Consider the following 17,539-nt stretch of genomic DNA (forward strand, 5'->3'; position numbering starts at 1 on the left):
ATTCACCGCCTCTTTAATCGGTCTATCGTACGTGATAGGAAAAAAATAAAAAAATGCATCATTAGCTTTGTTGCATCAGGAATCAATTGTGTCAGCAGCCTGCTACACCGCTAGCCACTCGACGCACAATGGGTTGAACTCTAATTGGTAATGTGCATGACATACATGCCTTTGTGGGCGCATGTTTGTCTCGTGTGGATGTGTCCCTGTATAACGGACACGTGTTTGTCTGGCGTGGACATCTGTTTGTCTTGCACAGACGCGTGCTCATCTGACAACAGAGTCAACATTGCGTACAGAGATGTGCATGACATACACGCCTTTGTGGACGCATGTTTGTCTCGTGTGGACTTGTCCTTGTATGACGGACACATGTTTGTCTGGCCGGGATACCCGTTTGTCTTGTGCAGACGAGTGTGCTTGTCTGGTAACTAAGGGTCAATATTGCGTACGGAGTGATTGGGTTGTCACATGACGTTTATCTTCCCTTTTTTCGTTCTCTTTGACGCAGGCCACCCGGAAGGTGTCGACATGCGGGTACCTGTTTGTGGCCCCCGACTGGGACTTCTCACAGGCTGTCAATCGGACAAGGGTGAGTGACGACGTCGGCCTATTGTCTTCCGCGGTGTAGATGTACATCCCATGTGCGTAGAAACTGGGATAAGCGTACGCCGCCGTGTCAGCCCTCTATTTTTTTCCCCTCTCAGTCCTTTGGAGAAACACTTAAACTTGAGGACATGTCAAGGACTTTGGTTATCTTGGCAGCAGCCTTTGATAACGAGATCTTGGCAGTAGCCTTTGATAGCGAGAACACTCATTTTTAAAAAACTTATTAAAGATAGTGGTACTTTTTCGGAGTGTAGTAAATGTATGCCATTGCAGTGAATGCACCTTTCTTTGTCAACCTAAACGCAACAACTTTGGTCCATCTGTCTGTCTGGCTGTCCCTGTCAGTCACTCGATTAAACCACCCGGCCAGAAAATGATTCGAAGAAGTCTTGAATACGAAGCATATGCATGCAGTACCGTTCCGAACTGCAAGTATCAGCATTCTTTTAGTTCAGGTGGGGCACTGCTCTTAAAACAGCTTCCTTTAATTTTGAAGTAAACTAGGCTGTGAAACTTGTCAGTCTTGCTGCTTTTTTCGCGCAGATTACAAATATGGGATTATTTTTTGAGTCAGTCAATTAGTTCCCGAGATAATTGGAAATAATTAGCCTTTTTTGGAGGAACAATAGACAAAACAGTGTTAGTCATAAAACTGTTATCTTTGTCTTTTTCAATACTATGAACGCTGGTGAATGCAATAAGGGAGTCAGTGTTTTGATGCACCGCTTAGAGATAAATTTACAGCTCATTGTACTTTGGTGGCACCAGTGGCAAGGAACCGTTTTAAGTGCCCATTTAGAACGCCAAAGTTCAATAAGCTGTAAAATTAGTTCCAAGCAGCGCATCAAAAAAACTGCTTCTCCTATTGCAATCACCAAGGTTCACAGTATTGGAAAATATTAAGATTACAGTTTTATGACTAACACTGTTTTGTCTAGTGTTCCTCCAAAAAAAGGCTAATTATCTATAATTATCTTGCAAGCTAATTGACTTACTCAAAAAATAATGCCATATTTGAAATAAGTGAAAAAAAAAGCAGCAAGACTGACAAGTTTCAGAGAGTTTACTTAAAAATTAAAAGAAATTGTTTTAAGAGCCATGTCCTAACAATACATGGTAGGTTGGTTTCTATGATAGCAAATGAACAAAAAAAGACAACCATGCAGTAAAAATAATCTTGACGACAGGAAAGATAACAGCAAGCTGCAAAACAAAAAATGTTGGCTTGGGCTGCTCAAAACAAAACAGAAGCGGAATTCCCAGTAGACGACGGCGTGCGAGCAGTGCAAACAAGGGAGAAGTGGATTGAGCAAACCTTCATTGCATTCATCGGGGGAGTAGCGAGAGCGGACGGGAGGAGTGGGAGGGATGTGAGGGGGAGAGAAGGGTGCAAGGCAGAAGTGGGTGTCGGAAGGCAATCGTTTTTCGAAGACACTTGCAGCGCAGCAGCCAGATATGCGGCCAGTTTTTAGATGCAACGCATCTCTTTAACTCGCCTTGTCCCGCGTCGTTGTCGTGGCGTAGTCCGCATCCCTCCCCCATTCTCCTCGCCGCGGCAGCTGCGCGCTCCGCCGCTCTCACCGCAGCGCCATCTGTGCGTCAGCGCGGTCAGCGCGCAGCTTGCGCTCTGCTGCGCTCGCTCCCGTCGCCGTGCCAGCTGTGCGTTAGCGCGCAGCTTGCGCTCGGTTAAAAACTTACACCATCTTCCCGCGAGGGGAACCATGGGGTAGATGCGACGCATCGGGGGTGAACGTGCTGTGTAAATAGGATACACAACAACAGCAATCCACACGCTGACATCGCTAACATAACGAAAACGCAACGGCAACCCCCGATGCGTTGCATCTACCCCATGGTTCCCCTCGCGGGAAGATGGTGTAAATTTTTTAAATTTAAGTACATAGCGCAGGCCAGCAGCCAACGCCACATGTAGAGGGGTGTAAAAGTGCAAACATTACTGGGTACAGAACAGTTCGGTATGTGTGACAACAGTAGCTTTAGCACAGTGATCGTAGTTGCAGGCAGTCGTAGCTTGAGAACTTCTCTCGTTTGGTGCGAAGGGGAGTAACACTTGTGTTTAGAGAAGGCAGTCCGGCACTGATTAGCCATTAGGGTTTTGTGGAAGTTGTTTTGCTATCTGACAGCAAAAATTCTCACAGACTAATGTCTCAAGCGGCATGTCCCTGAGTATTTACGATGAGGAAAGTTGGAAGCTAATGTTTGATTAGTTTGTGGCAGCATCATTTTGTCGCTTTTTTTTTTTTTGAAAAACATGAGTGAGCGGCATGTATGGGCCTTGCAGGTGACGGAAGTTACGCGGCAGATGTGCGAAACTAAACACGCCATTAATTATGATTTTTTTTTGTTCAGTTCATGTAATGCACTCTTCTAGCAGGTCTAAGTAGTGAAGCGTGGCCTCAGAGTTCACGCTTTGAAGCTGCAACAAACTGCATGACTTGGTGAAGCCATGGACGGCATTATCAAGCGAGCCTACAGGGTTTTTCACATCTCTCCCACAACGACAAATTTTGCCCGAACCACTTGCTTTCTCACATCCATTCTTTGCACAAGTATCATATATATAATGCTTCTAATGTTCCTTCTCTTTACCTGCTGTATACTGTCCACGATAACAGAGTCGCGCAGGCCAACCTGTGTTATCGCAGTCGTCAAGAGTCGGACTGTTTTCTCTGGGCCGTACCGAGGAACGGGTGATAAGGAGAGGCAGCAGGGATATAGTCTGCCTGACGTTATCTAAGATACAATTGTGTCCTGGCAACTCTCGTTTGGCCGTAACTGAGTCAAGTGGAAGCAACTTTGACACAGATTGCTGTTTGGATGTCACAAGTTCGGACAGCGAGCAGCAGATATACGAAACAACAAGAAGAAAACATTGAGACGCCGTAGTACCAGTAGCTTCTGTATCCTTGTACAGTAAAAGCTCGTTAATTCGAACCGCAAGGGAAAGCCGTCTCGGTTAGAGTTAATGAAGTTTCGAGCGAATGAAAGTGGAAAACGACAACAGTACACTGTGATCGGAGAGCAGTAGGGCATGTCGACACTTTGATGCTTGAAGAAGTTGCGATTGCGGTCTGCATTTTGTCCCTAAAGGCGACAGTCAGCACTTTTTGCACTAACAAACGAGTGTCTCATTTGCTAGTGCAAATCAGTGCCTAGTAGACGTGTCTCCAAACATTTCGGCGGGCAAAATGCACATGTCATCTTGCAGTTGTCTGTGGCAAAATTGTTTTGTAGCTGTAGTTTTTTTGCAAAACATGAGTGTTAGGTATGTTTTACAGAGTAAGTGCGCTAAACTAAAGAGCTCATACAGGGCTTATAGCAAGGTTAAATGAAAAGCAGTGCTTGGGGACATCGCTGCTTCAATAAAGCTTTATGAAAGCAAACGGTAACCCCAACTTTTTTATCTTGCACTCAAACTTTTGAGAACAATCGCTCATTTTTAATGGTCCGTCCTCTTCACTACTAGATTGGCTTATTACCAACAAGACGTTTGTGTTCAACGAGAAATGTTGTTCTATTTAAAATAGGCATGCCTATGAAAGAGCCCTGGAGTGCCTGTTTTTGCTTTGATAGTTTTTGAGGGACACTGAAGTGCAAAAACAGTTTTCCTGTGCCGCTAAATTATGGTGCGTTGAATACAAATAACATATTTATTCGATTATAAGGCAGTCACGATTATAAGTCGAGGGTGCAGTTTGGAGAGTCAAAAAAGAAAAAAAAGTATATTTCTGTGCTTAGAATATAAGGTGGGGTATCATACTTTGAGACTACAGATTTTAGGAAGAAATAAAAAAACTCGCCTTATACTTGAATAAATGCGGTACACCATTTTGAGCAGTAGCAGCAGCAGTTGCTTTATAGCACTGAACATTCAACAAGCGTGAAAAGAATAAATACAGCCACGCCATACATGTTTCTGCTCTGTGATCTGTGAGGCACAAATCGGAAATGGTGCAAACAGAATTGGGAAAGCTTATTCAAGCGTTTTTATTTGCATGTAAACCTTATATGCATACGTCCTACAGCCAGTGGCCAAAGTCGAGACATTAATAGCACGGCCAGTAATGGGACTAACCAGGTCATCGGCTTTTTCGTCGCCTAGTTGAAGTATTTTGCATGTGGTCATCAGGTGGCACTGCCACACAGGCCCTAGCCCGTTGGCTCAGTTTCGGGGCTGACTCAGAACTCGTCCGACACTCTCCTAGCTTTGGGGAAGAAAGATAGCGCACTTAGTGATGTGTGAATTTTACCTCTAAAAAGGCAAAACAAAACTGGCAGCTTTAGTGATTTATTTTGTCATTGTAAAAAAAAATTGTGTCGTCATTGTAGAAAAATGTCTTTCTCTTGCGGTTCGAATTAACGAGCTCTTACTGTACAAGGATACAGAGGCTACTGGTGCTACAACGTCTCCACGTTTTCTTCTTGTTCTTAGAACCATTTTACCAGCGATAAAAGGACAGGGACCTAAAAAGAAGTCGACGGGACAATCGCTAGACTTCAACTGAAGTCAATTGAAGTCTTGCAATTAATTGTCCCGTCCACTTCTTTCTAGGTCCCTGTCAGTTTATCGCTGGTAAAATGGTTCTAAGTCAACACCAACTAGCCCAACTTTCAGCCCTAACTGTTCTTGTTCTTTTTTATATCTGCTACTAGTTGTCCGAACTTGTGACATCCAAATAACGTTCTGTGTCAAAGCCTGTTCCAGTTGGCTCAGTTAAGGCCATAAGAGAGTTGCCAGGCTACAATTGTGTCTTAGATAACGTCAGGAAGACTATATCCCTGCTGCGTACCCTTATCAACCGTTCCTCGATATGGCCCGGAGAAAATAGCCTGACACTTGACGACTGCGATAATACAAGTTGGTCTGCGCGACTGCGTTATCATGGACAGTATACAGCAGGTAAAGAGAAGGATTATTAGAAGCGCTACATGATACTAGTGCAAAGAATGGGCGTGAGCAAGTGAAGCTAGTGGTTCGCGCAAAATGTGTCTTTGTGGGAGTGATGTAAAAATCCCGGTAGGCTCGCTTGATTATGCCGTCCCTGGCTTCAGCAAGTCGAGCAGTTTGTTGCAGCTTGAAAGCATGAACTCTGAGGCCACCCCTTGCCAATTTGAATTAGCAGAAAAATGCAGTTCTGGAATGACGGCTGGCATTCAAGGTTTACAAGATGTTCGGGTGCTTGCCGTGGTACCGTTGCTCGATGAGGCTTTCCTGTGACCAGCAATCAACCGAAGTTGTTTACGCTAAGCGACATTTATCCTGGTCCTGGTGTACTGAATTCGTCCTCCACTCCTCCTCGACTCGAGCCTCCTCGAGTCGAGGAGATTCTTGAAAGTGATTTTAGCGCACAAAAGCGTTGCGGTATCTCCACTTGGCCGAGTCGATGAAACTTTATAAAGTGGAGGGCAGACTCGCAATACGGTCATTTGGCATTGTGGCATGCTTTGGCTGTTGCTCTCTTTGGAGATTGCATTGCAAGCTTTAGCTTTGCATCGTTTGCAGTGAGTCCAGAAGACACTGCGAACGGCTGATGTGGGAGCCATTTTGTAATGATTCCGTGTTGGAGTGCCTCCAAAAAGCAGGAACACCTATGATTCCGTTCCCCTTGGGCTACAAACCTGGCACTTGTTGTACAAACCTGGCGCCATCTACTGCTACACTTATAACACTCTTTCTATTCTTCTAAGCCACTTCTAAAAGAGTCTAGCTGTTTGGCCTTGGTAGCGTATGAATAGAATCGCGAGTTTTGGAGCGAACAGCCTGGGGTCAACCCTCCGAAATGCCAAATTTTTTCCCAAGGATTGTGGTCTTTTTTTACTACAGAACGTTCTCTTAATTCAATTATGCTCACATTTTGGGATATAAGGGTGGCTTGGTATCTTTTAGGTCAGTTTAATTAACGTCCTGCATTACACCAGGAGTGCCAGGCTTGTATCTATCTTTGAACGGGATATCGTAACACTTGCTGGAGTTGTCGTACCCTTCCCCGTTCCTGCTGAAAATTGGCAGGAGGGAGCCAGTATTTTTGGGAAAACCTGTGAATATAAATACTGAGCAGTTACGGCACGTTCTTCAAAAAATACCAGGTAAAAAGCCTATTCTTTCGTCTTTTTGCTTTTAGTGGGACATATGTTACCAATATTCATATATTTGTTTTCTTGAGGTCTGAGCAATCCTTCTGCTTTTAGACATGTAAAAATGCTGCGTTGTATGCCGCACGAAAACACATATAAATGTTAAGAAAACTTGAGTGAAACAGCATTGCCTGTTTTGAGAATTTGGGATAGACATGGTACTTGAGAGCTAAAGGCACGGAATGCATTGCATGCCTTGCGTTCTTAGTCATCTGAAAAGCACAGAGCAACTGGCGTGTACTAATATCGAACTTGGACGTTTCATTTCAGCGGTGGCAGAGACGCTGGTTCGTCCTCTACGATGACGGAGAGCTGACGTATTCTGTGGACGAACATGTGAGTGTTCCCTTTTCAAGCAATTAAAAAATATGTAGTATCCTGGTAGCTTCTCAATGCAATACGATGGCAATACAATAGAATGTAGTTCTCAATTCAAAATACAACATCTTTTCAAGCTATCGTATCGAGCTTGAGAAGCTATTGTATTTTGCTTACAATACAATATTTGCTTATATACAATACATATATAATAATATAATACAATATGATATAATACAATATAATACAGTATAATATAATATTATAATACAATACAATGCTTATAATACAATACAATATTTGCTTACAATACAGTACGATAGATTGAGAAGCTATTGTATTTTGGGTGTGTGTGGTATCACTTGGAGGATAATGTACCTGTGGGAGTCAAAGTATCTGGTACCTATTAAACCGACCTTCCTGTTTTTAATATTTAACCTTCAATTTATTTTCATCTTACGAGATTTTATTATCTTGCTAGTGTGTGTCTTTTGGCTTTCGATCTGTCTTGAAGTCCTGCTTGCTTTGCACTTTTATGTCTGTTGGAGTTCACAGCTCTGGCATTTTGTGATCAAGAGGTTTTCCAAAACTTCACAGTGTCCTTTGTAATGCGAGTGGACTTTTTTTTTGTTTTAGGTAGTTTTATTTGGTAAAATGCTAGAGAAGTATTCTGTAACCTGCAAGAGAATCTTGGGAGGGGCTTTGCATTGTAACCAAACAGTAGGATACTGCAAAATTTTCTCATTGGATAAACACGTGAAAAAACTTGCTTGCTGTGCGGTTAGTTATACGTAGCAAGCATCATACAAGCATTATACAAGCATCATCTTTTGAAGGAGCTTGTTAAAACAGTGTAAAGTAATTTTGGGCTTGATATGTTTTTGAGGTTTTGAATGGTTTTTATTGCATGAAAGGGACAATTACATGCACTTTTAACATTCAGCATCTGCTGTAATGCTTGCGCATACTTGACCATAATGTTGGCGACTGATGCAAGCACGAGGTGAGTGAACTAGCTGGCCATCTGTCAATGGAAAGGTGTAGCAATACTCAAACGCTTGTGGCTGGTCCCGAAAGTAATACTTAAATTGGCCATGCAGGCAAAACACAAGTTTGGTTCATTCGTAAAATTGCCTCGTTAGAATCATACTGACACCACTTTTAACACACACTTTGCTCAAACAAGCTATGTAATTAGGAAAGAAGAGAATGGCCATGCGACCCACTAGCTCATTTCCTGCAGCAGAACCTATGTCATATGTGCCCAGCTGCACGATTGGCTGAGGCCGGCAAAAGCAAACTCAAATTAGGAAGGGCTTATTAGCTTGCCAAGCGAGCTATTTGCGCTTAAACGTAATGCGTATTCATTTTACAGCAGGAAAAATGGTGCGGAAAACAATGAAAGTTGCAAAAATACACGTAAGCATAGAACTGCCGACGCACTGCTGTTGGTACTGGGCCCACTATGTATACTTTTTTTAGCTGCACAATAGTCTGCCGCTTTGGAGGTGTTTTACCACACACCACACTGGCCGATTGGCGTAAGTGACGTTGTCTTATGTGACCCTGTTTGTCGAGGATACCCCATGTTTCACGAAACGATTACTTTCTACTGTAACAAAAAACAATCCAGGTGCAAATACGGTCAGAAAGAAAGCAACGGCGGACAACGGTCCGTGGATGAGTGTGATAGCGCCATCTGAGAGGTCTGATGGCAAGCAAGGCTGCAGAGCCGAATGACGCAGTGGAAGTTCATTTGAATATGCGCACTTATGACTTCATTGCTGACGTCCCAAAAACACACGATTTGGCGGGAGAATCGAAATTTTCACCTAAATCGATTGATTTCTTAGTGAAGACGACATAATTTGCTGCCGGAGAAGCACTTGGGGCACTACAAAGCACGAAATCTTTCGAATAAAACAAACTTGCATTTTGCCCGCAGGCCCCCTTTAATTAAGGGAAGAAGCATGAAATCATAAGTAAGCACTACTTAGTTTAATGCTTCCTAATTTGAAAAGCAAGTTTGATTTAATTAGGTTGTGCTAGAAGGTAAAAATTCGGTTCAGTTTTGGTCGCTGAGGTGCTGTGCTAGTGCACTTGTCCCTCAGCTTTAACGAAGCAGGGGTGCTTACGCCGCCCGGATTCTGCAGCGGAGTTTCCCAACAGGAGTAGTATATTAAGGAACTTTGCTTTCTGCATTTTGATGATTACTGTTGTTAAAGCAAAGCTTTCTACGCCTCACTGATGGTGACATTGCCCCAAAGCGCGCTGCAGGAAAGCCAGCTCTCTCAGGCAGTGATGATGAGCGTGGATGAAGTGAAAGGTGGTTGAAACACAAAGCTTTCTCTGGTCGAAAACCAGTGTCTTCGAAATCCAAAGTCAAAGACCGAAATCCAAATAGTTACGCCCAAAGCGCATTGTACGAAAGTCAACTTACACAATGGGTTTACACAAAGGCACGTGAAGCGCCTCAAAGAACAAAATGCTTCTTGTGGTCTGAATTGAACCTGGGTCATAGCGTTAGGGAGAAGCCGATGTCTATCATGCCATTCCGGCAGGGTCGAAGCAGTTTGCATTTTGACTTTGACTTTGACGCAGGTTGCATGGGGGAAAGCTTTGTGTTTTAACCATCTTTCTCTTAAAGGGACACTGAAGGGATATGTAAACATTGCGGGATTACTTGCGCAAATTGTAGTCCGGAGTCCCCAGACCATGTTTCGGCCGCCCTGGGCGCGTTGACGCGATTTTATTTAGTAGAAAAATTAATTCGAAAATGCTGTCCTCCTCTCTTTACGCTCGCCCATTTTCTGCGGCGTTTTCGTGTGACGTCGAGAGGAGCCGAGCTCGCAATTGGCTGCGCTACTGCACGGCTCCCCTGCCTTCAGACAGTCAGTCGGCCCAGCGTTTCGTCCGCCGGCCGCCGACGGGTCGTCGCAATTCGTTCGCTCAGTTGAAACGAAGCGAGGACACGTTTGTGAATGGTAGAATCTGCCTTTCTTTACTTGGTTAGTTTGTACACTGTATCTAGCTCCAAGTCAAGGTTGCTTCACACAAGCGCTGCACAAGCGCACATGCGGCGCTTCGCTGACTGGTATGCCAGTAGGAAAATATAAGGCCTCTTGAAGGCGGGAGAAGAGTCAGCGAAGTCAATATAGGTACTAAGGAAATAAAACAACAACTGATATTTTTACCGTTCAGCGTAAAACTAGGGTGCGGGAAGCACTTTTTTGCGCTGGGCGAACAAGCACAGTGGTCAGCAGCACGACTACGCATCTGCGAACGCTTTTCCGTCTACGAAATGCAATTGCTAGACGTGAGCTATTGTGGAAACGCGGGCGACGCTTACTGCACGAGCGCAATACAACAAATAGTCACCTAAGCTGCTTGAAATGCCAAAACAAAATAAAAGTGTAAACTGGTTGTACAATATATACCCTATATTACCAAGGCCAGCGGAGCCCGCTCCGTGGCCGAGTGGTTTGGGGCGTTAGGTATGCCACCGCAAGTATTTTGCAAGTCAGGAGTTCGAATCCCCGCGGGTATGTGCTTTTTTTTTCTGTAAGTTAACTTTTTCGTTTTCCGCCAATGTTTTCTATACTGAGTTCACCTTTTTTTGGGCCGCAACGTTCATGGCTCCACGAACTAGTTCACAAAACGCGCGCAGGCTGGCACTGGCGCGCTAGCGAGTTCTCTTTGGCGTGCTGTTGCAATAAGCACCGACTGCTTGCAGGCAGTGGGCACAGGCCAGAATGAACAGACCCTTGGCCTGGTGCGAACACGCTTTTTACGATACAGGCATGAGGGAGGCAAGCTCCAAATATGGGGGAAAAGCGCATGACATTTGGGCGTCTGCGGGTACGCGGAGGGCGTTCATGCACTGCGTAGGTTTCGGCTAATGAATGCTACGATTCCAAGCCGTCCTAGGAGGCTTATCTTTATGCATTTTTACAGCTGACAACACGGCAGAAGCGCGGTACGATGATTACTGAGTTATTGAGAATGCCCATCCAACAACGCCAACGGTTGTGTTTTACAGAACCGAAACCGAAACTTGTTTGGTTGCTCACCTTGGGCATCGTCCAATCACGGTGCCCGCTCCTCCTAACGTCACAGCTTTAGTTGGTGCGGCCGCCGCAAACCGCGCATGGTAGTTTTTCTTCTTTCGCGCTTTGTAAAATAATTACCGATTTGTCAATCGTAAAAACGATGAAAAGTGTGCTAATTTGAGCCAGTCTACGCAGTGCAAGCAAAAACGGGAGCTCGACAAATTCACTTCAGTGTCCCTTTAAAAAAGGGGCTTTGATTTTAAGTGCAGAGCACTTTAGGGGCTCGTCTTGCTGTCGTAGCTCACTCGCTGTACCTAAGTAGAGCCACACGGCGTTCTGTCGTAGTGGCTGTCGTCGCAGCGTCCCACAGAGGCTTTGAAAGCCAAGTGGTTTAAATACTCCTAAGCGTTCGAAAAGTGAACCACTGGCGCTTGTCATACATCTCCCCGTTGTTTAGCGCAAAGAAAACTGCAGGCACATTTGAGGCAAAATATACGTAACTAACCGGCAGCGCCCACGTTCATTTAGTTGGGAACACTCGTTGCATACCTGCCAGGTTTCCCGAATTGTCCGGGAGACTCCCGAATTTTGATGGTTTTGTACGATTGTACGGCCGAAACGAAAATCTCCCGAATACACACCTGTGCAAGGCCAAACCTTTCTCCCAGTTTTGACACATTGCGCCAGAGCTACCCGACAGTCTAATACAATCCTACAGCGATTGACATCGTGATAAGTGAGGAGGTTAAAAAGCGTAGTCGGCCATTGCAAGTTAAGCTGCTTAGTAACACAGCAACGCGAAATGTGAGAGGCAGTTCAGTATGGTAAAGAAAAATTGCACCCAGTTTCGAGCACCCATCCTACCGGAGAGCGGCTGTAACACGTCCCACTCTGCGCAATGAACGTTTTTTCGTCATCATCATGTCTAACACAACCCTCAGCCACGTTCTTTTGGCGAGGAGTCACAGGTACGAACATTGTTACGCTCTACAGTATTACCAGGACTTCCTGAAAAAGGTGGCGTCAGCCCCACCAAAGATTTAGCATCTGACCAGTGGTGCATACCTCATTAGTTGTTTGGACGAAGCAGTGTAAATAATTGCACTCTGCTGCTACTAATTTTTCGATCCCTTAGCCTCCCCCCCTTGCCCTGTCAGAGCTCCCTAATGCCATCTCGGAGAACCTGGCAGGTATGTCGTTGGGTTGGTTTTTACGATAGTAAGTGAAAAGAAGTTGCAGTGCAACGCCGGCACGTGTGGGAGGAAAAGCAAGTGCAAAAAAGAACAGAACTCTCGCTGGCGCAGTTTCAGGCAGGGTGCTCGCGCAGGAAATTTGAATTGCGTTGGGTGGTCGCAGTGAGCGGATAGCGGCGCTGCAGCCCGTTATGGCGAATCACTGCTCTGCACTTCCGACAGCTTTCACGTTTAGCGGAACGGCTTTAATTTTTTTTGTATTCTCTTTTCTCTTCCAGCCGAACACGATCCCACAGGCGGTGATTGACATGACTAAGGTGGTGGCCGTGTCCCATGCTGAAGAGCTCACCGGGAACCAGTTCTCCATAGCCATCACCACCCCGGACAAAGTACACTTTGTCAAGGGGACGGGCCGCGATGACAGCAAGTGGTGGGTGTCTCTCTGTCCTCTTGAGATCGGAGCGACGCTTGTGGCTCCAAAAATAGAGCAAGGCTGAGCTAATTGCTGAGCGAGGTGTCTTAGTCATTAGCCTCATTTAGGCCAATCAAGCTACATTTGCCCATCATCATGCATCGTTGCAAGCATAATGACAGCGACAACATCCGCCGCATTCTTTATTCATTTCATAACATCTTTGCTGGTAACCAAACTAGAGTTGAGGCTTTTTGTTGTTAGAGATAAAAATTGTCTGGAGTATTTTTTCTTCCCCAAAAAAAGGTCTCGAAATATCTTTAGGTTTTGTGTGTTCCCGAACGCTGTTTAGTTTGGGCAATAAACTGCTTGATAGTGTTTACAGGTTTAAATGTTGAGCGTGTTCTGTATGCATTGTGGGTGGCCTCATTCATGCAGGATGCTTCAGTAACAAGGTTAATTGTTAAACTTGTTCCACCATCAGGCTGAACCTGCAAGATTTTTGTTAGCCTGTGATGACTGCCATCTTAAAAATTACAAATGTAGATCTGCTTTGTGGGCATGAAGAACTTCACCTGCTTTAGAATTTATAGGTACTGCATAAGTTGGAATATAGGTCGAGCCGGAATATAGGCTGACCCCCTTACCTTGCGGCCAAGAAATGGGAAAAAAGTTAGCCAGTGACCGGTATATAGGTCGAGAAGTGACTTTTCGGCATTTTTAGTGAAAAATGTCGAACTACATACCGACTTATGTGGTAGTTACAAAAGAAGGGTCTAATCTGAGCCTGTTTTGTTTGACTCGACTTTGTTTAGCTTGGCACAGGTGTTCTCAGTTACAAAAAGAAAAAGAATCATCTAATTTTACTTTGCTTGGCCTGGCTTGACTTGACTTGGCTAGGTGGTTAAGTTACAAGAAGGTGAATGACGTGATTTAGCTTTGCTTGACTTGACTTGGCTTGGCTTGGCTTGGCACAGGTGGTTCGACGTGCTGTCCCAGTTTCCGAGCAACATGGTGCGAAGCAAGAACAAGCACAATGCCTGCAACCTGGCCATCACGAAGCCCTCGCCAACTGTCAACATCCTTTCCTGCCAGGTGAGCGAATTGGCGGCTGTGTAGCGTCTTCCTGTTTGACTGCTTCAGGCGTTGTTGTTCATTATTATCCTAGGTGAAAAGAACATTTTTTTCTAGCTGGATTATTGAACCAAAAATTTATTCTAGCTAGGAATTCAATTTCTAGCTCATTTCTAGCTGAATTGGGAATTTTTTTCCTCACTGGCAGCTAGCATTTGTCAGTCAAGCCGGGAGAAGATAAAAACCTGCAAGCTGGAAATAATGGTCTCTAGCTAGACTAAGAATTTGTCTAGTTAGAAGCTGTCGATTCCGGCTAGAATCTATTAATGTCGTCAGAAGTGAAACTGGAAATTATGATTTCTTGCTGGAGATGCCATTTCCATTTTCACGGGGGATTATTGAATATTATCTATTGTTACAGAACTGCAAGACGCTGTACTTGTACTTGCCCAGTGGTGTAGCCTGATATTTGAGATGGCACAAAATACGGCACGCAATGGTTGAAGTTATCGGGATAGCTTGTTTTTTCCTCAACTTTTATAGGTGTCAGTGTACAGTTTGAAAAGGGCGGCCCGAAAAATAGCTTGTTATAATTGACGACTGCTAATACAGCAGGCATGATGCACGAAAAAAGGTTGGGTGTGGAGGCAACTCGGTATACCCAGGCTCCGTACATCCAAGTTTCACTGTACAGTTTTGTGTGTCTTGGTGTTGACAAATAGCCGAGTAAACTTCCATACCTGTTAAATAAAGGTCTGATTCACCAGATTCTCTGAGTGTTATAGCTTTAGGAGCGAGCCAGTTTGGCTTTTTGAAGATTTAATGTTAGCATGGATGACATATGTACTTACCAAACATTCTTTTCTTGTTTGCTGGTTCATTCTGGAGCAGCTTTTTATGCACCTAGAATGTGCAACAGTGGCACTGCTTGTCTTGCCGGTGGCAGTTGGCTTGGCTTGGCAGTTACCTACCTGGCTTGAAGCTGCACTCAAGTCTTTTTAGGGGCCATGCAGACAAAAAACAAGTTTGCTTCATTTAAAAGATTTCGTGTTTTATTGTGCCCCCAGTGCTTGTCCAGCAGCAAGCGATGCCGTGATCACTGAGAAATAATCAATTCAGGTTAAAATTTTGATTCTCCCGCCAAATCGTGTTTTCGTGCCGTCCGCCATGAAGTCATAAGTGCGCGTATTCAAACGAACTTCCATTGCGTCATTCGGCTTTGCAGCCTTACTTGCCGTCAGTCCTCTCAGATGGCGCTACCATATTCACCCACAGACCATTGTTCGCCGCTGCTTTGTTTTTGACCATATTTGTACCTGGCTTGCTTTTGTTACTCTGGAAAGTAATCGGTTCGTGAAACGGGGGGTATTCTCGACTAACAGGGTCATGTAAGACACTGTCGCTTATAACAATTGGACAGTGTTGTGTAAGACAACTCCAGAGCAGCGGACTGCTGTGCAGCTAAAACAAGCATAGTTTGCCCAGTACCAACAGCAGTGCGCATCGGTACTTATATGCTTACATGTATTTTCGTAACTTCCATTGTTTACCGCACCATTTGTACTGCTGTAAAGCGAATGTGCATTACATTTAAGCGCAAATAGCTCCTTCGGCAAGCTTATAAGTTATGCCTAATTTGCGTTTACTTTTGCCTACCTCAGCCAATTGCAGAGCTGTCGCATAAGGCATCACAGGTTCTGTTGCAGGAAATGGCTAGTGGATCGCATGGCCATTCCATGTTTTCCTAATTATGTAGCTTATTTGAGCGAAATGTACGTTAAAAGTGGCATCTGTATGATTCTAATGAGGCAATCTTTCGAATGAATAAAACTTGTGTTCTGTCTGCATGGCTTAAGGGAGGGATGGTACAGCTCCTTTCATTCGTACTTGTGTTGGGGCACAGAGGGCACATTCTTAAGCCTGCAATCATGTTTTCCCAGAACCAGTACGACGATCACGGATTGGGCACCAAGGAGGCCTACCGCAATGGCAGCGTGGACATCCAGCCCACGCAGCAGCCACCGGAGCACCGAGCGAACGGCACGACAAACTCTATCACGATTAACAACCGAGAAGGTATGGCAGGCATACTTTTCTTGTATTTGTATCCTTGTAGTGAGGTGCGGAATCTGCTAAGGCGCCGATCCGTGAGGACGCTGGATGTTACTCATTATCAGGGATGACATTTTATACTTTTAAACGCGTAAGCATTCATTTCTACATGGACTCGTCGAGGAAACCTGTCTGTTCATTTATAACGGTTGAGGTGTCACATGCTCGCTGGACACGAAAATGCTTGTACAGTCAAACCTGACTATATCGAACTCGTTTGCATCGATTGATCCTTTATATCGCACTATTTCTGGACATGCTACATTTACAGTGAGAATATATAGCAAAAACTATGCTCATATCGAACAAAAGTACTAGCGAAAACCAATAGACCGAACGCTAAATGCCGCAGAATGCCGCATTAGCTACAGGCCTGCTATGAGTGGAAGTTCGCCAAAAGAAATGCTCTGGTGGTCCATAAAATTCCACCCTTGACTGTGCTTACGTAGTAAAGACTGCTCGTCAAGCAGAGGGGGCTGATATCCGCAATTTCTTTCCAGCACACGTCCCCAACCACAATGGGGTGCCACTCTGCCGGCTTGACAGGTGAGTTGCATTTTTTGTTTGGCCACCAGTCTCGCAGTTTAAGCCTCGGAAGCATGGTGGTGCTTGTACTCTGTAAAGTGATTTACACATTTATGGGTGAAAATCATTTAGGGTGTAAATCACTGTAAAAGGATGTACACCCTTAAAGGTGTAAATCATTTTACAGTGATTTACACCCTTAAGGTTGTCACACTTTTATAGCTAACACCCTCACACCCTAGCAAGAACACCATAGCAAAAAAACGAGCATACACTCTTTTGAAGGGTGTTTTCTTTGTTTTTTCATAGGCTGTAGGAGTGTTAATTATAGACAAAAGGGCATACATCATTTTATAGTGTACATACAATTGCACTTAACGGCTGTGCCAAAGCTCCGAATTTTGTTGTTAAGTAAAGGTGTGTACGCTCAGATTTGGCTTCTCTTTCAGTAGTAGGGTGGGAGCTATTGTTTGATTGATTGATTGATTGTGGGGTTTAACGCGCCGACGCAACGCAGGTGATGAGGCGCGCCGTACTGGAGGGCTCCGGATTAATGTTGACCACCTGGGGATCTTTAACGTGCGCCGAAATCTCGAACACGGCATTTTTGCTTTTCGCTTCCATCAGAAAAGCGGCCGCCATGGTCGGGAAATGAACCCGCATCCGCATCCAGCATAAAGCTATTGTTTGCACTGAGTTACGACAGTACAAGTGGAAGGGTCGTCCACAAGGAATTTAATTGTGGTGGCTTGAATACGACTGTGTATTAGATAGAGAAGAAATGAAAGGACGAACTGGTGCAGAGCAATGCAAGTGAAGTAGTACAAACAAAAATGCAGAGGTAATGTGGTAATACCAATGCAAAAGCAATAGCAAACTGCGTGTACAGTAAATTGTTGCTTTAACAAAATTGCTTCATTCAAAATCATGCTTTATTGGATTTGGTTCATGGTCCCCTTGGAAGTGCAATGAGAGGGCAAAAATTTTGCTTTTAATCAAATATTGCTTATAACGAAGCCAGTTTTGTTTCTTAAGGAGAGACACTGTTACAAGGGACACTTGGTTATAAGAGACATTTGGATGAAGACAGC

The 17,539-nt window shown here is 44.5% G+C and overlaps 1 protein-coding gene across 1 annotated transcript in view; it reads left to right on the forward strand.

The window, feature by feature from the left end:
- Positions 1 to 511: 511 nt before the first annotated feature.
- LOC144137621 (uncharacterized) overlaps positions 512 to 17,539 on the forward strand; it is a gene marked incomplete at its 5' end in the record, with an annotated part of 66,684 nt that continues 49,656 nt past the window's right edge. The window contains 6 exons of the mRNA XM_077669564.1: positions 512 to 592; positions 7,036 to 7,101; positions 12,604 to 12,755; positions 13,715 to 13,832; positions 15,752 to 15,887; positions 16,424 to 16,469. Of these exons, the coding sequence (XP_077525690.1) occupies positions 512 to 592; positions 7,036 to 7,101; positions 12,604 to 12,755; positions 13,715 to 13,832; positions 15,752 to 15,887; positions 16,424 to 16,469 (599 nt within the window). The remainder of the gene's footprint in view (positions 593 to 7,035; positions 7,102 to 12,603; positions 12,756 to 13,714; positions 13,833 to 15,751; positions 15,888 to 16,423; positions 16,470 to 17,539) is intronic.

The sequence above is a fragment of the Haemaphysalis longicornis genome, unplaced genomic scaffold (assembly GCF_048455015.1).
Source record: "Haemaphysalis longicornis isolate Haplotype H1 unplaced genomic scaffold, Haemaphysalis longicornis Haplotype H1 scaffold_425, whole genome shotgun sequence".
Classification (NCBI taxonomy): domain Eukaryota; kingdom Metazoa; phylum Arthropoda; class Arachnida; order Ixodida; family Ixodidae; genus Haemaphysalis; species Haemaphysalis longicornis.